General features: G+C 36.8%; 1 protein-coding gene across 20 annotated transcripts in view; it reads left to right on the forward strand.

The window, feature by feature from the left end:
* HACE1 (HECT domain and ankyrin repeat containing E3 ubiquitin protein ligase 1) overlaps positions 1-21,150 on the forward strand; it is a 122,441-nt gene that overhangs the window by 66,175 nt on the left and 35,116 nt on the right. For all 20 annotated transcript variants that reach the window (XM_081529339.1, XM_081529348.1, XM_081529354.1 and 17 more), the window contains 7 exons: positions 7,114-7,182; positions 7,417-7,504; positions 14,094-14,205; positions 14,300-14,397; positions 14,580-14,667; positions 19,670-19,819; positions 20,374-20,570. In XM_081529339.1, coding sequence (XP_081385465.1) covers positions 7,114-7,182; positions 7,417-7,504; positions 14,094-14,205; positions 14,300-14,397; positions 14,580-14,667; positions 19,670-19,819; positions 20,374-20,570 — 802 coding nt within the window. The remainder of the gene's footprint in view (positions 1-7,113; positions 7,183-7,416; positions 7,505-14,093; positions 14,206-14,299; positions 14,398-14,579; positions 14,668-19,669; positions 19,820-20,373; positions 20,571-21,150) is intronic.

Here is a 21,150-nt window from a genome sequence, read left to right on the forward strand (position 1 = left end):
TCTGCCAGGAACCCTGTAAGCAAGGTACCAGGTTGATTTTTCCACAGTTTTATTGGCTTCATAAAATTAACACCCTTAGTTCCCTAAAGTTGTCTGGTCATATCAGAGTCTATACATTCTTCTGTCAAAGGGAGACATACCAGTCAAAACTTTGGCAGTATAACCAGTGTTTTTGATTGTATTGTGTTACAAGGAGAACAGATTGTTACTGAACTTATGCAAGTAACTATATTGCCATGAAAATAAGGATACCCAGAGAGTTTCCAAATTCTGGAGGGATCAGGTTAGGAGAAAAAATAGTTGTTTCATGTTCGTTCACAGAGGTATGCTTTACCAAATTGTTGAGTTATCGCTTGCGTAGAAGGAAAAGTTTCTGTAAGTCTGAAAAGCAAAATATTGAAGAACTAGCGGTGTTTCAAACAAAAATTCATTAAAGTTGTAATCATCCTTCATGAACTCATTAAGTCCTGTATAATTCTTGATATTGATCTTTGGTTAGCAGTGTTATGAATCTGGTTTTCCCTTAGAGCTCTATAAATGCTTACCCAGTTCAGTGGTAGGATATGAAAATTATTAGAAGCTTGTATTTGTCAGAGTCCTTTCCATGAATCTCCTTAAAGACAAAGCACCTTTGCAAAAGCATCAGAGTAAAACAATAACTGTCTGTAGTTGGGAAAAGACTTGAAAAATGCCAGTGGTTAAAGATGTGATGCGAGTTCATTGTAATGCAATTGACAGGGGAATTTGGTTATTTCCGTGACACACAACATTTTAATATGATAGCTGGAATTATGATGAATAACATTACATATCAGAGTTTTAGGAATTTCGTATTATTTCTGGAACACATATTAATAATACATATCCAGATGAGGATATTGGTAAAGGAGGTTTAACATTATTTCTTATCTGATGTTTAATGTATCAGATAAGCTTAATTATTTTAATGTCTCTCATTTTATAAGGAGAGAAAACTTATCTTTTGAGATGTTCCAGGGGCCTTTTGAAAAATCCAGAAGTTACTTCTAGATCAAAAAGACTTCGTTTAGAATTTGATTTGGGGAAGTTTGTCAAAAAATATTAAAAAGATTTTAGACACGACTAAATAGGATCACAGATCACTATGAAATGATACTTAATTATCTACCTAACCAAAGTGACAGATGATTTTAAAGGCAAATGCAGATACTTACATTGTTGTGAGCAAATCTTAACTCTTCCTATTGAGAAGACTCATTTTTTCTTAAATAATCAAATAACCTGACTAAAATAGCATGGGACTTCCCTAGTGACTCAGATGGTAGAGTCCACCTACAATGCAGGAGACCCAGGTTCAAACCCTGGGTCAGAAAGATCCCCTGGAGAAGGAAATGGCAGCCATTCCAGTATTCTTGCCTGGAGAATTCCATGGACAGAGGGGCCTGGTGGGCTACAGTCCATGGGGTCACAAAGAGTTGGATATGACTGAGTTTCACTTAATCACTTAAAGACAGCACGAAATATAGGAAATTATTTTGATAAAATACAAAATCCTTGCTTTTCTAGCCAGATTACTTAGAGGGTAAAGGAAAACCTTTTACAATCTCTTTCTCTATCAGCAGCAGACAGATGCTGCAGGAAAACTGTCCTTTTAGCAGTTGAAAAAAATTATATAAACATATTATTGATAATAAAGCTTGTTGGGAAAAAAAAAAAAAAAAACCTTAGGATAACAGTTGAACTTTAGCCAGCCTGACAGTACAAGGTAAAATCCTCTCATTCTATATCTTTCCACCTTGCTGTCTTTTCTATATCATTTTGTTCTTCATTTCCCTCTTTCCTCTTCTGAAATAACCAGCTTTACTTTAGGACAAAATTACTTAAAATTCTCTTAACAAGGGGGTGACAGGACGCGATGGTTGGATGGCATCACTGACTCAATGGGTATGCTGCTGCTGCTAAGTCACTTCAGTTGTGTCCGACATGAGTTTGAGCAAACTCCAGGAGATAGTGAAGGACAGGGAAGCATGGCATGCTGCAGTCCATGGGGTTGCAAAGAGTCGGACAGGACTTAGTGACTGAATATTAACAACCTCATACCTTTCTTATTCCAAAACACATACTACTTTCCTTGCATTCAGAGACAGTTCCTCTGTTATTTTCACTAGTTTAAATTACATATATTAATCAGAATTCTTAACCCTTCAGAACTTTACTTTCTAGTGAAAACTGAGAAGCAAGCAACTGTAAGCTGCCTGCTATATCAGCATTCTTTGTATTGGCAATTTTATGAATAAGTTTCATAATTTCTAGAAGCACATGCTTCCTTGTAGTATAATTTTTCAGTGTGGTACAAGACATGTTTACTAAGGAGAAGCAAATTTATCATTAGCCCTTCTGTAATGAAAAGCTCAAAGTGGATAAACCCATGTTCAGTATTAATGTTTTACCTTATTTGGAAATGACCCAGATATTCAATAAATTTTCCATCATTTAACTTAGCATAACTCTGAAGTTTCAAGTCACCAAAGAGATTTGGGAAACTATTTTTAAGGAGACATTCCATAAAATATGTATGGATGTGTGAGTTGGACCATAAAGAAGGCTGAGCACCGAAGAATTGATGCTTTTTAACTGTAGTGTTGGTGAAGACTCTTGGGAGTCCCTTGGACTTGGGAGTCCCTTGGACTGCAAGGAGATCAAACCAGTCAATCGTAAAGGAACTCAATCCTGAATATTCATTAGAAGGACTGATGCTGAAGCTCCAATATTTTGACCACCTGATGTGAAGAATTGACTCATTGGAAAAGACCCTGATGGCTGGGAAAGATTGAAGACAGGAGGAGAAGGGGATGACAGAGGATGAGATGGTTGGATGTCATCACTGGCTCGATGGACATGAGTTTGAGCAGGCTTTGAAAGATGGTGAAGGACAGGGATGCCTGGTGTGCTGCGGTCCATGGGGTTGCAAAGAGTTGGACATGACTGAGCGACTGAACAACAACAACAAAACATAACTATTGCTGAAAAGTTTACCTAAACTCTTATTCTACTTATATCTGTTTAAATCACTTGTTCTTAACAATTATGTTTAGATTACTCATGAAAGTCTCATGAGACATTAGGCAAAATTGGTCATCATCCCAAGTAAGTTTTCTTGCTGACAAATTTTGTAACCTAAATAACATGAACTTATTTGAATAGTAAACCCAAGTAGAATAAAAGCTACATGTCTGTATTATATCTAATATTGATAAATTTGAGACATGACTTTTAATTGAACTAATAAACAAACTACCTTTTATTTATAGAAGATTATCCCAGATCACATGGAATTGAAAAATGTTTGGTTTAGTTCTTGTATTACTAAGTTTCAGAATACTTAATTCATAGTATTTATTTTTAAGCCAATTAAATACAGCTTTTTGACAAATTAATTTTGTCAATACTATCCAGAGAGAAAAAAAGTCACTTGCATGTAATGTGTATCCATAGGCATACAGAAACATGCAGCCAGACAGAACCACCCTATAGTTTCCATTCCAAAATGTTCCCTATGAATCAGTTGAAACAATATACAACTTACTATTTTATAGACTACCTTTGAGTCCAGATTGTGTCTGGTAGATGGAACAAGTTAAGGTTACCTGCTCCTGTGACTAGAGCTTTTTACTAGCATTTGTGGAGAAAAGACTTCTAAGATTTGTATTTGTCTTTGGCAAGTTGTCCTCAGGAGAGTGTGGACGAGATTTTCAGTAAGAGAGATTTTACAACAGTTTATATTTTAAAAGGCCTCTTTCCCTCCCACTTTTTCCTTCAGTCTCTGGTGATTGTGGGCAGAGTTTTAGTTACCTTCTTGGGTATTTATGTTTCAAAGACATGATAAGACTTAACATCTTCAGGGACAGAGGAAGAATGTAAGTTTCCTCCTAGGATTCTTAGTGCCTTTTGGATGGTTTTCGTATCCCAATGAAAGGTAGTAGGGCTACCTTGTACTTAGGGAGAGTGTCCTGTAAAAATAATTTTCTGGACTCAGAGTCAAATGGGGCTTATCCAGGGTTAAAAGTGAAGAGGCAGTCAATTTGGTCACTTTGGTCATGGACATGATGAACCCGTTGGACCATGCCAGTTTTGCGCAGTAGGAGATGGGCCTCATCTTAATATTTTTCATTCACAGTGAGCCTTAGCAGTGATCACTGTGATGGAAAAGTTGGCATGGGGTCAGGCATTAAATACCCAAGTGGGGGGAGGCAGTGCCCTGGTAATGAATATTGGTGGGTCTGGGGGCCTTTTGCCTTCTCATGTCCCTTTCTTTCCTCACTCACAGCCTTGATAACCCTGTCAGCTTTTGATTTGGCAGCAGGGAAGCCTCATGAGGCATGTTTCCTAGTTCTGCCTTGTGCAGGAGAAAGTGGAAAGTGGCTCAAGATATGTATTAGACTATTGTTCTTCTTGTTCAGTCACTCAGTCTTGTCCAACTCTTTGCTACCCCATGGACTGCAACACGACAGGCTTCCATGTCCTTCACTATTTCGCAGAGTTTGCTCAGACTCGTGTCTGTTGTGTCAACGATGCCATCCAACCATCTTATCCTCTGTCAGTTAAGGAGTAGTTTTTGATCTCAGTTTCTGCTTCTTGTTTTTTTTTTCCTTTTACCTTAATCTTATGTGTTGTTACTGGAAAATTTTAGATGACAACACTGTGAGCCCCTTTGTAGGTGGCGGCTTTCCTTTCCAGGGTGTCCCAAGGGAGCATTCCAGAATGGTGGTCTGTCTCTATTAGCATCATATGCTCAGGCTCTTGGGAAAAGCCCCAGGCTTCTGAAATGTAATATAAAATTCTTAGCATATTAGTATGCATGGCATTGAATAATGCCCAGGAAGTGGCCAGGAGGTTTGTGTTTATCAAAGAGCTAGTGTACATCCTCAGGGTTCCTAGGGGGCACTGGCACCAGAGGTTTAGAATATTTTTATTTGTCCATTCATGTTTTAGCAGCTCTATACCAGGGATTGGACTCAATGTCCCATTGGGTTAGGGGACAAAGAGCAATGGTAGTGAGTGAAGTAGTGACATGGGGTCCATAGTCTTCTCTGGTGGTGCCATTGGTTTCCATCGTGAGGCTATTTTACTCTTCTAGGTTAGGAGTCGTAGTCTAGGCACAACCTACTGACTCCGTGGTTGCAGGTGGGAGTCTCCCCTCCTCACCTAAGGGAATCTTCTTGTGCCTTTAGCCAGAGCCTTTCCTCTGGTGGTGGTGATAAGTCTTGCTATCCAGTTCACTCTCTTTGGCTCTTCTTGGCCTTGAGGTATGGAGAACCCTCACACACATTAATAGTCAATTAAGGTCTTTATGATTAGTGGTCTCACCATCTCATCAGACCATATGGCCTCGATCACACTTCTCTGAGGAGATTGTTGGATTATGGCATCCATGACCTTTTGGGTTGGATGCCTCAGGCAACACACGATGGGCACCATGTAAGAGGATGTTGCAGCAAGACAGACCCTCAGCAAGTGGTACTGTTTTCCCAGATTGTGTTACTCACTTGAGTTAAGTGGTAGTAAGCAAGCTGCAGCTAACAGGCATTCCCCTTGATTTACTGCAGTGGCAAGCATGCAGTCCTGCTGACTATGTCAACTGTTTATGTGCCAGTCTCCACGTATCAATAACCAGTGTTGTAGCTGGACTAATCCTTGATTCTTATTCTGATCACAGATGTCCTTCAGCGATAACCATTGGAAACCTTTGAGGGGAGAAAGATTTATTAGTTCTAGGACCTGGAAATGACCTGGCACACCTGGAGCCACACAGCGAGGTCATTGTAGAGGGAGAGAGAAAAAGTGCACATAATATGCCTGGGGTTGAGGGTGGAGCGGCACTCGGGTTTTGAAAAGTGAAAGTCACTCAGTCGTGTCAGACTCTTTGTGACCCCATGGACCATATAGTTTTCTTCAGGCCAGAATACTGGGTGGGTGGCCGTTCCCTTCTCCAGGGGATCTTCCCAACCCAGGGATCAAACTTGGGTTTCCCATATTGCAGGCGGATTCTTTACCAGCTGAGCCACCAGGGGAGCTCAAGAACACTGGATTGGGTAGCCTATCCCTTCTCAGTGGATCGTCCCAACCTAGGAATCAAACCATGGTCACCTGCATTGCGTGCGGATTCTTTACCAGCTGAGTTATCAGGCCCTACCATGACATGAATGAATTACATCCCAAGACACTCTGTTTCTCTTTAATTATATGGTCATCATGTAATCTTCTGATTTGTCCAGGGAATCCCAAGAATAATGGAGTGGGTTGCCATGCCCTTCTACAGGGGATCTTCCTAACCCAGGGATCAAACCCACGTCTCTTGTATCTCCTGCATTGGCAGGCAGGTTCTTTACCACTAGCGCCACCTGGGAAAGGTTTTGAGGACTAACTTTTTACTGGTGAATTTAAAACGAGTGGGAATATAAAGCATGAGAAGAGTAAAAGTCAAGTGATCCAAATGGTCAGTTACCAATGTTAACCAAAATCTCTAAACACAGGAGCCTCAGTGGGAGGCATTCTGGTTCTTTATCTAATTGTGGGACTGGTACTGTGTTTATTGGAGTCTTTCAAGTGGATGCCTCACCAACCAAGCCTTAAGTCAGGTACTTGCATTAGAAAGTAGAGAAAACCCAGTATCTGATGAAGAAAAGCTGTAATTTTTTGTAATTGCAGAAATAAATAATACTTTGCTGTTTTGGTTCTATTCTAATCTTCAGGATACTCATTGAACTAATCTGGAATTAATACAGAATATTTGAGTTTTAAACACCCATATATGTTATTAACATGTAGGATGGTGAATGTTACTTTCTATAGGATCATTTAATTATATGTTGGAAACAGAGAGATACTTAAAATTTCAAGGTTTTTAAAAAGTCACTTTATATCATCTGTTAATGAAAAGTTATTTTATTATCTATATCTGAGTATGTGTATATATTTATATATTTCACATTGTAAATTGACTAGGCATGCCTCAGAGTCTATAAAGACAATCCAAACCCCATTTTCTTTTTTGATTAGAATTCAATGCATAGTCAAATTTACCATATCACCAACTTTTGTCTATGTGTTCTGATTGTTTTTTACCCTCCACAGAATGACTTCGCCCCGTTTCATTGAATTTGTCTGCAAACATGATGAAGTTTTAAAATGCTTTGTTAACAGGTAAAACTTTCTTGGTTTAATGGACTGCTCTTGTAACTTTTTCTTTCTTAACAGTTTTTATCTCAACAGAAAAATATTACTTCTGTTATTATCTAAAAAATGTTTAATGACAAGTACGAGTATAGTAGGTGTGGGTTAATATGTATTTTTATTCTATTTCAATATCTGTGTATCTAAATTTATGTGTCACTTAATGCTTCCCATTTATACAAGCAGCGCATGTTTTTCTTTTAGGAATCCCAAGATTATATTTGACCACTTTCACTTCCTTCTTGAATGTCCTGAATTGATGTCAAGATTCATGCATATCATAAAGGCACAGGTAGTGCTTTTAAAATCTCTCTTTAGCCTGTCTAAGGAAAATTAAGTTTTTAATTTGAATACTATGCAGTAGAGTAATTACTAGAGACCACCCGCTCTAAGTGAAGTGACATTACCTTATTATTTAGTATATGGAGTTACCCTAGTGTGTTACTTTTGTATGAGGAGTAAATTTAAGTAATGTGTATTGAGTGCCTACTGTGTGCAAAGATAGCCCCTTGTCACATTCCTGAATGGAACACTAATCCTGTAAGGCCGATAGTTCTTGGGGTTTTATCCCCAAATACATTTGGGAAATATAACAAATGCCTTGTTGGGGATTTATAAAGCATATCAGCAGTTTACTAAAGGTTTTGGAAGCCCTTTGGTAAATATAGTGGTTTAACTTTGTTAATCCTCCAAACTTATTTGACCTGAGAGCTTTCCTCCCCAAGGGTTCATTCCGTATATCTCATTTTTTATGAGACATGCTTGGGAAAAGCTCATTTTGCTACTTACCAGCTATGTGACTTTGAGCCTCTTTCTAACATTCTTGAGCCTTGAGATCTTCATTTACAAAAATAGAGATAATGACTCTTTAACTTCATAAAACCTCTGTTGTGAAGAATATGTTTTAAATAGTGACTGGTATATATATATTCAATAAGTGGTAGTTGTTTTGGAGATCAAAAACATATGTTCTGTCTCCAAAGGGATCTTAATTCAGCCTAGCAGGGGAGATAATAAATGTACCTGTAAACTATTGTAATTGTAGTATCAACAGTTTTACCTAGTTCTTCAGGAGTTTGAGGGAGGAAGGGCTTGCATTTGGCTGCTGTAGTCAAGGGAGATTTTAAAGAGGAGGTGGATTTTAATCTAGACTTTGAAAAACGTGCAAATTTTTGATAGGAATAAATGAGGAAGATGAACATTCTAGCCAAGATATGGGTCAGGGCAAGTAGATGGAAAAGTTGGTTAAAGCAGGAATTTTGTGTAGGTGAGGCATGAGATATAATTCTGGGAAGGTAGATTAGGGTTATATTACATGGAACCTTGATTGCCAGATTGAAGAATTTTCATTTGCTAGGCTGTCAGGAGCCACTGATAACTTTATTTCAGGAGACTAACATGATCCTGCCAAAGTTTTAGGAAATAATTTGTCTGAAATGTAGGCTAGACTAGAGGCAAAGATTTGGTTATAAGTCATAAGGTAAATGCTATAGGTGTTTTAAAATGTCTTCAGGGACAGTGATCCCTTCAAAAATTAACAAAAGCTAAGAACTAAGCCTTATAAAGGGAGAAGGCAATGGCACCCCACTCCAGTACTCTTGCCTGGAAAATCCCATGGACGGAAGAGCCTGGTAGGCTGCAGTCCATGGGGTCACTAGGAGTCGGACACGACTGAGCGACTTCACTTGCACTTTTCCCTTTCATGCACTGGAGAAGGAAATGGCAACCCACTCCAGTGTTCTTGCCTGCAGAATCCCAGGGACGGGGGAGCCTGGTGGGCTGCCGTCTATGGGGTCGGACAGAGTCTGACACAACTGAAGCGACTTAACCAGCAGCAGCAGCAGCAAGCCTTATAAAATTATATGCATGTATATAGGTCTTCTTTGGCATCTGTTTAATAATGATGATATAAAAGAGAAAGTAGTGGTAATAACTTATATTTGTTGCATGTTAACTTTAGGTCAGGTTCCATACTTTTGTTTTATATAGATTATTTTATTTTCATACCAATCATATGATATAGGTACTTATTTACGGAAGAGGTTAAATAACTTGTTTAAATCATTCAGCTGCTTAGTGGGGGAACTAGAATCTAAAAAATCTTCTCTGGTTCTTAAATTCATTTTCTTAATCTACACTATTATCCATTCTAGGGTAAATGCGATTATAGGTAAAAGAAACTTATAGTTTTTGAAAGAGGTAGTTTGCTATTTTTAATACTGTCTCTGTTTTTCACTTCCTTTTCCCTCTTCTCTTCCTGAGTGATTCATTCAAAAAGCATCTGCATTAGCTATCCACTTTCTTGACTCACAGAGGGAGTTTTGTCACCTAACCAATACAGGTGTCCACATGCATAGTGGTGGCCCAGTGAGAGGTTTTGGAGCTTGGATGTGCTAAAGGAGGGTGTATGTGTGGAAGAGGAGCTCAGCATGGAGTGTGTGAGTTGGAGCAGTATATGGAGGATGTCCATTGTGCAAGCTGGTGGTCGTTGCTCAGAGTAGTTTGACAGAACTTGAGTGAGGTAACAGAGCTTGAGTGGGGTATAGGGTGTCTATGCAGTGAGTGGTCCACATCAGTGACAGAAGATTGATTATGTATGAAGTAGGGCAGTTGACTGAATTAGTAAGGATAATGGAAGCCTAGTGTCTTACTGTTGGAGAAAAGAGTTAAAAGATGGAGGAAAACAATGAATCATGTATTGTTGAATTGGAATTGGAGATACCAGTGTGAACTTAAGAGTTTCCAATGTCGGTAGATAGATATAGCAAACCTGGGACCCACTTTTTGGCCTCTGAATACCATTCTCAGTAAACTAGGGCCTGTTGGAGAAATGGCTAATTCAGGGAAAGTGTAAGATGAGCCTGGATCATCTTATTGTGCAAGAAAGTTGTTCAAAGAATGGTGAATGATGAGGTTGTGTCAAAATGATTCAGAAGCAGCTTGAATAGACTCTAGTGACCAAATCTGGAATAATTTGAACATCAAAATAAATAATGATGGCAAAATACTGCAAATAAAATTGAAGCTTGTAAGTCTATAGTGAAAGAATTAATGAATAAATGGAAACTATGATGAAGGGCGGTATATTTTTATAATCTCAAAGTATCTCATTTTAGAATACTAATTACAAAGATTAAAAAGGAACTTTACAGTGGAAAAGCTCAGCAATGATCCCAGCACACATACCAGAGTGCCAGCACTGAGAATATGGCATCACTTCTTAGATATTGCTATGAACGATTCACACCCTGAATTTAATCATGGGAAATCATGGTGGTTGTTACTCTGTCGCTGTGTCCCATTCTCTGTGACACCATAATAATCAGACTAACTCTAATTGAAAGGCATTCTACAATATAACTGACCCACAATCTTTAAATGTAGGTCCTGAAAATTAAGAAAGCACAGAACAACTGTGCCAAATGAAAGAGACAGCTATTAATAAATACAGTTCATGAGTCATTATGCTATACAGAATATTATTTGGAACTGGGCAAAACTTGAAATGGGGTCTGAAGATTAGATATATAATATATCAGTATTAATTTCCTGATTTTGATGATTGTGAACTGCTTATGTAGATGAATTCTCTTGTTTGTAGGATATATACACTAAAGTATTTTCTAGGACTGTCCAGACACCATGTTAGCAACTTACTCACATTAGGGGGAAAAAGACACCATTGTACTATACTAAGAACCTGGAGGCTTTGACAGAAAAAAGTAAAAACAACTACCTCTGCTAAGGGATTGACTTCTTCTTCTGTTGGTGGTTTTCAGGTGGCCTGGTAGTTAAAGGGAGAGACATTTTGTATTGCTGTACAAATACTGTTAAGAGGAGCCTCTGTTATCAGTCCTGTTTTGTGAATTATTTTATGGAAATACAGGTACTCAGAAAGTTTACATACAGAAATGTGTCCTTTGGTTTTGTAGGCATATGTACATATATGTGTTGGGGAGATATTTTGATCTTAACAGGTAACTCACTAGCTTTTTGTACCTTTTAATGTTAAATTTGAATTACTTTAAACAAAAGTTGCCATATGTGTTTATTTTAAAACTGGTTTTTATTTTCTAGATAGTGGATAGAGTTTAATATTTAATCTCTTATAATGGCAAATAAGTTTACTGTCATTTAAAATACTTATTTGCAGTCATTTTAACATTGGTGTGAGTGATAAGAACAGTATCTGTTAGCATTCTCAGTTCAGTTCAGTTCAGTCACTCAGTTGTGTCCAACTCTTTGCGACCCCATGGACTGCAGCACACCAGGCTTCCCTGTCCATCACCAACTCCCAGAGCCTGCTCAAACTCATATCCATTGAGCTGGTGATGCCATCCAACCATCTCATCCTCTGTTGTCCCCTTCTCTTCCTACCTTCAATCTTTCCCAGCATCAGGGTCTTTTCCAATGAGTCAGTTCTTCGCATCAGGTGGCCAAAGTTAGGATTCTGGGAGTTGAGTATTTGCACAAATTACCTAACCTCTTGGTGCTGCATTTTTCCCTTCTGTGAAATGGGGATAATAATAATGAGTCCCTTTTTCTCAGAGTGTTATAAGGGTTATATGTGAAAATGCATGTTAAGTGCTTAAAATAGTACCTGGCTCATAGGTGCTTTAGTAAAATGTTACTTAATTTATGATTATAATAATTACTGTCTTCATTTAATCCTCAGAATTAGCCCTTCCAAGTAGGTATGATTTTCCCCATTTTACAGGTAGGAAGACTGAAAGGATTACATGTAGGAAGTTCTGAGAGGATTGGTAATTGCCCTCAGGTCACAAACCTAGTAGTGATAGATTTAGGATTTCAAAACATTGTTTATCAAAATTCAAAGCCTGTATTTAAATACATTACTTCTGTGTAATGTTTTCTCCTCTTTTACCTAGATTTTAGGAATAATCAGCGTTAAAATGTCAAGCACTTAACATTCTAGTCTGTTTACTAAAAATGAAATATACCCAGTAATGAATATAACAACAGCAACAGTTTATTCAAAATGTGGAAAACTTCTAGAAGTATGGATAAAATTATACATTTGATTTTGGAAAGGGAACATATTTTCTTATTGGAAGAACAGATATTAAAAGGCAAAAATTAATCTTGCACAAGTTATTTTATAAAAATATTTTATTAAGAACTAGCTAAAAGTGGTGTTTAAGTCTTTTGAAGCAAAACTAATATTTAGCTCAGATAAAGAAATTCACTGGTGTCCTAAAAATTGCATGAGAGAGAACCTCTTTGTGGTGGATACTGATCATATTTATCTCTTGAAACTGTTGGCTTTTGTGATATTGCAGCACCCTGATTCTCCTTTGACTTTTCTAGCTGTGTGTATCATTTGGTAATAAGCAAATTCTCATTATTGACCTGTGATCGTAAACTTCTCCATTCTTGGTGTATGTCCCTGTATCTTTAATCTGTTGCACATGAGATATTACCTTGTCTCCTATAGTATCTTCATTCATGACTCTTTCCAGTGTCTCACCTGTAGAACATTCTAGTATTCATTTCCACGCTCTTAGTAGTTATATCCCTATTAACCTTAAGTTCAGAATTTATAAGATCTCATTTGTTATCTTCACCAGTACCTTCTAGGAATTGGGGTAGATAGTGGTGGGGCAGGGGGTTTCCCCTCTAAGCTATTTCGGATGTAAAGTTCTGTCCTTAGAGACCTTCTCTTAAAGGAGTAATGTCTTTCAGATTTTCTTTACTCTTCTTTCCTACCATGACCAGGACCATATCCCTCAGTTACTAGTATTTCAGCTGCTGTGTAGATGGCCTTCCTTTATCCTGGTACTACTCTCATTTTAATTACTGCATTTACCATGCTATTTCTCTGACCAGGTACCTTCAGTGGCCATTGTGTCTTGATTTGAAGGATCCATAATTATGTCTTGATTTATTTACAAAAACTTTTTTCCTTCAATATATATAGGGTTATGCTGGTACTTCCCTGCATCTTCCAGGGGGACATGGTTTCTTTTGTGCCTTTTTTCTTGTCTCCCTTAGCCTGGTGTGCTTTCTTTCCCTCCTGCTTGAGCAGATCCTACCCACCTGTAAGTCCTGGTTCAGGCCAGTATCTCATGAAGCCTTCGTACTTCACTCATCTGCACACTCTCAAGATTCTTAGTATACTGTGATCTGTGCATTACTGTTTAGAACTTGGTATCATTATATGTGTTGTATTGTTTCAGTGTTAGTCTCATCTCTTTATACTGAACAGTTTCTGGCAATGAAATTTTTACAGCTCTTGTGTTACCTGGAGTATCCGCACATACTAGGTACTCAGTACTACTTTCTGATTAATAAAATTACAAATCACTTACAGTTTGCATATCGGGCAAATGAACGAAAGGTAGAGACTATCTTAACTGTTCACAAGATCTTATTTTTCAGTTTTTCAGGTGGAAGAAGGAAAGAAAAAAGTTTAACAAATCCCATTTTAGTTGCTGCATATGTTCGAAGGATAGAAGTTAGAATTAGGTGTAAAGATTATTTTCATGGCAAATTAAATGGACTATGCAACATAATTTTTCTGGATATGGAAATTCATTCTTACAAACCTTTTTGGGTTTAAAAGAAATTGAGTGTGTGTTCAATTATATGTCTGATATTAAATTCTTTTAATTTATCAAGTCTTTTCTGTAGATAATGCAGGGAATTAAAAGAAATACACTATCTAGGTAGTCAAAATATTTCAGTTTAGATTGGCCTTTTTGTGAATAGTAGATGAAATGTCAAAACATTATTTAGAACTAATTATAAATGTATAAGAATGATTATTTGTAGAAAGGACATTTAGAATGCTAATTAAGTAAATCTGATAGTTAAGTGACTGAAATCCTGCTAACATATTTCACTGTTATTTGTTGGGTTAGCCATTTAAAGATCGCTGTGAATGGTTCTATGAACATTTGCATTCAGGACAGCCAGACTCAGACATGGTGCACAGACCAGTGAATGAAAATGATATTCTGCTGGTTCATAGAGGTATGTTTAGAAATAAAGTGATGTGTGTATAAGGCACAAAATACTAGTTTTAGTAAATTTTAGTATGTAAAATTAACCACTGCTACATATTTAGATTCTATTTTTAGGAGTAGCTGTGAAGTTGTGTCAAAAGCGAATTGTGCAAAGCTAAAGCAAGGAATTGCTGTACGGTTCCATGGAGAAGAAGGCATGGTGGGTATACAAATAAGTGTTGTTAAAATCAGTGTCTATAAAAGATTGAAAAGCTCTTGCATAAAGTTTAATATTGGTAATGGAAGAAATTGAATGTTATTATAATTTAATGTTATTATTATTTAGATAAAATTTCACCATTATATTTCTATTGATACTTAATCTTATTTTCTTGAACTCAGGGTCAAGGTGTTGTCCGTGAGTGGTTTGATATTCTGTCTAATGAGATAGTCAATCCTGATTATGCATTGTTTACCCAGTCAGCTGATGGTAAGTTGTACAGTCGAGATGACTTTTTCTGTAACTCGTCACATTTTCAGACTACACTACTTCAGTGCCTTTTATTCTTAGACTTCTACAGTAGCCTTGTGAGCTAGGGTGGCTGTTCCCTTTTCATAGATGAGGAAATTGAAATTCAGAGTTTTTGTCTATGATAGCAGTTCATGAGTGGAACCTGACTCAGCGTAGCATTCTTTCCTCTATAAGCAGTTGGTTCTCAAATGCTTATCTCAAGTACTGTTGCTGGCCTCAAGGAAGTTTTCATCAGTTATTTGTAAAATAAAACTAAAATTTATTCAATTTAAGGTTTGTCCTTTAGTCTACTTTTCTTGAATTAAGATTTCCTTTTATAAAATGGTGCTAGTAGATGAACTTTTAAAAAAATATAAGTCTTTGTTTGGAAAAATTAAAATTTGCTAACCCTATATGAGTTTCCAACTCTTGGAAGATTTTTGATCATTAAAAACAAAGTCTAGAAGTCATGGGGAAGATTTTTGATCATTAAAAACAAAGTCTAGAAGTCATGGTATTAAATCTTAACTTATAGTATGTTTACATTACTATAGTAACTTTGTTTTCAGTCCTTTTAAAAGATTGATGTGGTAACTAAAAAGCTTTTATTTAACCATGTAATACAGATAAAAAACTCTTCCTTACTGAAATGTTGTTTGCTGCCTACAGACTTATGATTTGATATTGTAGGCTAAAGGGCTTCCCTGGTGGCTAGATGATATAGAAATCTGCCTGCAATTTGGGAGACCGGGGTTCGATTCCTGGGTGGGGAAGATCCCCTGGAGAAGGGAATGGCAACTCACTCCAGTATTCTTGCCGGAAGGATTTCATGGACAGAGGAGACTGCTGAACTGCATCCATGGGTTCCTAAGAGTCGGACACGACTAAGCGACTAACACATACACATTGTAGACTAAATGGAAGTGGTTACTACCTCATGTGTATAACATATACCTGAGAGTTTTTTAAGTTAAGACTTACATCCAAGTGAAGGTGGGATTTCAGTTTTTAAATGCTTTGTACGGTTGCTTTTATTTTCTGAAAATTTTTTCTTTCTCAGTGTTTAAATTCTTCTGTAAGGAGAGAGTGTCTTATTAATTATAGTTTCTGATTGCATTCAACCAAGCCAGCAGAAATCTCTACTGAATAAGAAGGATGACTCTAAGAGAAGCAAGTGGGGCTGGGCTTCCTGATGCAAGGCAACTGCAGGAATTCACCTGTTTCATAGGCTCCTCAAACACACTTGGTGTGTTTGAAGTTATTTAGGAATATGGGACTTGCTGCTTTAATTCTGTAACCTTTTGATTATTTTCTCTGAGATAAATTGGCATCTTTGTGATTTTTATGACAAGTTTGATAAAGACCTGGTTTAGCTATTTAGGCCTAATCTTTGAAGCAAAGTTTAGCATAAAGACATTGTATTTTAGATTTATATCTTTTCTTTCAGTTCAGTTCTGTCGCTCAGTCATGTCCGACTCTTTGCGACCCCATGAACCACAGGATGCCAGGCCTCCCTGTCCATCACCAACTGTCTGAGTCTACCCAAACCCATGTCCATTGAATCAGTGATGCCATCCAACCATCTCATCCTCTGTTGTCCCCTTCTCCTCCTGCCCTCAATCTTTCCCAGCATCAGGGTGTTTTCAAATGAGTCAGCTCTTCGCATCAGGTGGCCAAAGTATTGGAGTTTCAGCTTCAACATCAGTCCTTCCAGTGAACACCCAGGACTCATCTCCTTTAGGATGGACTGGTTGGATCTCCTTGCAGTACAAGGGACTCTCAAGAGTCTTCTCTAGCACCACAGTTCAAAAGCATCAATTCTTCAGTGCTCAGCTTTCTTTATAGTCTATCTCTCACATTCATACATGACCACTGGAAAAACCATAGCCTTGACTAGATGGACCTTTGTTGACAAAGTAATGTTTCTGCTTTTTAATATGCTGTCTAGGTTGGCATGACTTTCCTTCCAAGGAGTAAGCATCTTTTAATTTCATGACTGCAGTCACCATCTGCAGTGATTTTGGAGCCCAAAAAAATAGTCAGCCGCTGTTTCCGCTATTTCCCCATCTATTTGCCATGAAGTGATGGGACCAGATGTCATGATCTTTGTTTTCTGAATGTTGAGTTTTAAGCCAGCATTTTCACTCTTCTCTTTCACTTTCATCAACAGGCTCTTTAGTTCTTCTTCACTTTCTGCCATAAGGGTGGTATCATCTGCATATCTGAGGTTATTGCTATTTCTCCCAGCAGTCTTGATTCCAGCTTGTGCTTCCTCCAGCCCAGCATTTCTCATCATGCATAAAAGTTAAATAATAATAATTAATTATAATTTATATAAATAAATATAATTATAAATAATAATAAATGATGCATATAAGTTAAATAAGCATGGTGACAATATACAGCCTTGACGTACTCCTTTTCCTATTTGGAACCAGTCTGTTGTTCCATGTCCAGTTCTAACTGTTGCTTCCTGACCTACATACAAGTTTCTCAAGAGGCAGGTCAGGTGGTCTTTTCTTTATAGTCCCGTAGTGTGAGCTATCTCTTTATTTTCATATCTAAGAAATATGTTTGGTGTGTACTTACTCATTCTTGCTGGCTCAGTTGGTAAAGAATCCACCTGCAATGCAGAAGATCTGGGTTTGATCCCTGGGTCAGGAAGATCCCCTGGAGAAGGAAATGGCACCCTACTCCAGTATTCTTGCCTGGGAAATTTCATGGGCAGAGGAGCCTGGCAGGCTACAGTCCTTGGGGTCGCAAGAGTTGCACACAACTTAGATATTAAACCACCACCACCACTTACTCTACAGAGTTATAGCAGATATATTGTTGAAGCACATAGACTATAAAGTTTGTGACTCATCCTTTTCGTAAGCCATGTAGGTTTTCTCTTTGGGTTATATTATTAATAAGTTAAAAAGTAAATGAAACATTTTCTTGTTCTAGAAAGTTACATTTAGGATTCCCAAATATGGGAGATGCTTGGGTAGACCTAATGTATACAGTAATTTCTTTAAAATGTGCTTCTAATTAAATTAAGATGCTTACTGTAGAGCAGTAGTCATGGAGTGGAGTGGCCAATGCCTTTGGTGTGTTCTACTGAATGTCAATTCTTGTGCTGTCTTTCTTTTCGCTATGATTTTGGGCTTGTAAATGTAATATTTCTGGAGCTCAATTCCCTTATTTGAAAATGATGATTACCTGTGGTTTGTAATGTAGTGGGAAATCAGCTGATGTGTAAAAATGCTTAGTCCAATGCCTGACACATAGAAATCAGAAATAAATATTAGGAGCTATTATTACTATCCTGTGAAAATGATATTTTCTTATCGAATAGGTTTTTTCTGAGATGATGAAATGTCACAGCATTATGGATTTGAACTTAAAGCATGACATAAACTTTATATTCTATCTTAATTCATTTTCAAGTTAGAAACTTATGCATTTCCTGAAGACTTTTCCCCTTGTTTATTTCCTTTTTGTTCTTTTGATTTCTCTGTATCTATTCTTTTTGATAATTCAGATTTCCCAGAAAGTACTTAAAGAAGTTATGTACAGACTTATGAGGGGAAATAGGTAAAATTGTGGTTATTCTCAGAATATTGTTACTTTTGAAATTATTATTTGTTTGTCTTTGAAGTCTTTCTCCATCTCACAAAACTTTGCTTTGACTTTTAATACCCAATCTCACATTGTGACTGGGAATGATTCTCAAAAGGTACTTAACAGTGGCTCTTTTAAGTCATTCAGCTGTAAGCATCCATATGTGTACCTTACATTTAAGTAAACTTACTGGTCATGGTAATTTAGTCCAGTGCCAGCACTGATAAAGACCAGCGAAGCACAAAAAGTTAAAGAATGTATGCTCCTGTTGAGTAAAGTTTCACTTGTGTATCTGTCATGTCATCCAGCAAGTGAGACAGAGACCGCCCTTGCCTTGGCCCCTTTCATGTCTGTAGTCCCCAGTGCTGCGCAGGGCTTAGAGATGATGCTCATCAATGGGTATTGAATAAATTTGGCCAACAAACAAAAATGTATGCTCGATAACCAAACATTTTACTTTCCAATACTTTACTTTTCCTTTATTTATTTTTGATGTTATTTCATTAGATTTATCAGTTATTCTTTCTTTTTGCCCAGGTGCCTAGAAGAGAAGTAAATAGCATGATATTAATAAATATTTATTGAGTTTATGAGAGAATTTGTAATTTGAGGTAGTGATCACATGAAAAAATAAGAAAGGAGGATTGAGATCTTGCTGTTTAGGTTTTTCCATTGTACTGGATTTTTTTTTTGAGACCGTTTCATTGTGGTAAAATAAACATAACATAAAATTTGCCATTTTAACCATTTAGAAGTGTATACTTCACTGGCCTTAAGTACATTCATCACTATCTGTTTCCAGGCTTTGAATTGCACTCCATTGCACTAGAGTTCGGCAGTAGTAACTATTACTGATACTGTTTTAACTTTTACACCTCAGTGGTACCTATTCAAACTTGTTTATTTGTTATGATGAAAACAGTGGTACATTTAGAAATTTGAGTTATTCTCTTGCAGTGCTCTATTCTTTGAGGAACAAAATGAGGTGAATACCTGCTACACTGGGCATGTATAGATGAATGAGACAATGTCTGCCCTAATTCATAGCCTAAGTAGTTATTTCCACACTGCTTGGGAAAATGTGAACACGTGTGCACGTGTGTTTGTTTATGTGTTTCTACGATCTCTCTGACACATCTTCCAGCTACTTTCAGTGAAAAGTATTCTAAAATTTTCTCTCTGCACAGGCTTACTTTGATAAGTATGTGAAAATTGCACTGTTGAATATTCCACACAGAACGTTCTTATGGAAGTTTATGCACAGTGTAACCTTAGCTTTGCTGAACTTGTCTGTGAGCTAATAATTTACCTGAATTGAAATGATCTCTCTTATACATGATCTTAAAAATAAATTATTTTATTTTGATTTTAATAGGAACAACTTTTCAACCCAATAGCAACTCCTCTGTAAATCCTGATCACTTGAACTATTTCCGGTTTGCTGGACAGATCTTGGGATTAGCTCTGAACCATAGGCAACTGGTGAACATTTACTTCACCAGATCATTCTACAAGCACATTCTTGGTATGGCTCTATTGTTATTTCCATAGACATATATTTAAAGTGTTTTTTTAATAGTCTTTAGAGAAAGCTAAGTAGATAAGTGGTGGCAGTTGGGTGAATAATTTTAATTTTGATTGGAGATTTATTTGATTGATGTTATTTTGCTCTGCTCCTGCTATTTTGCTGTCTGCATATGTAAGGCATTTGAGGGCCTGAGAGAGAAGAAAAAATTTTTGATAAAATTTTTTTTCCCATTTTAGTATGTATATGTTTATGCTAAAAATGCATTTTAATATGAATATACTTAAGAGAATTGGCACTTTTTAAAGTTTATAATAATTTTCTGAAGAATTCTTTCAAAGAAAGGCTACATTGTAGAAATGTGGTAGTAACATAAGCTTAAATTTACAGACTTCCAAATTTAGGAATTAGCGTTCATTTAAATCATGCTGTGCATTGTATTATAATATTTTGCAGTTTTACAGAGTGTCTGTAGAGGGCAGTGTTTCACCATTAAACAGATAAGGAAAGGCAGAAACATTTAGAATGTAACTGCTGTATGTTTGCATTTTTAGGTATTCCTGTGAATTACCAAGATGTGGCATCCATTGATCCAGAATATGCTAAAAACTTGCAATGGATTTTAGATAATGATATTAGTGATTTGGGTCTAGAATTAACTTTTTCTGTTGAGACTGATGTGTTTGGAGCTATGGAAGAGGTGCCCTTGAAACCCGGGGGTGGAAGTATTCTTGTAACACAAAATAACAAAGTAAGTATTCAAATTTTTACCTTTGCCATTGTTTGTAACTTAGCCCTGATATTTTGCTAATTGCTGTAAAGTCTTGGTACTAGCTAGAAAAACTTTTACTGTTAGAGTTTTGTAACATTTATAACAGATAAAATTAAATTGACTAAACCATCAAATAAACTTCAAATTATAAAGGATCATTTCTGTGCTGTGTTAGATATCCTGAGGCAGTTTCTTAAGCAGCCTAGAGCACAGTTCAGTTGATTGTGTAAGTTGGGCATGTGCATATCAAAACGTGCCATTAGAAATACAAACTCACATCAGTATCATATTTGCACTAAATCACTGTTTCATCTTTTAAAAGTAAAATATTGAGTTCTAACACAGAAAAAATTCCAGTGTTTAAACTTTGTACACACTTTTGGGATCCAGTGTATTCTGTTAGACCTGTGAATTTGGTTTTTTTTTAACTTTATAACTTGATTATTTTTATTTATTATTATATCTCCTTTTTGTATATATATTTTTAAAAAACTTGGTGCATGTTTTAAATTACACTGTTAAAAGTTATATTACTTTAATATATAATATGGGTTTCCCT

Source organism: Giraffa tippelskirchi, chromosome 9, assembly GCF_054371585.1.
Source record: "Giraffa tippelskirchi isolate mGirTip1 chromosome 9, T2T-mGirTip1v1.2.pri, whole genome shotgun sequence".
Lineage (NCBI taxonomy): Eukaryota > Metazoa > Chordata > Mammalia > Artiodactyla > Giraffidae > Giraffa > Giraffa tippelskirchi.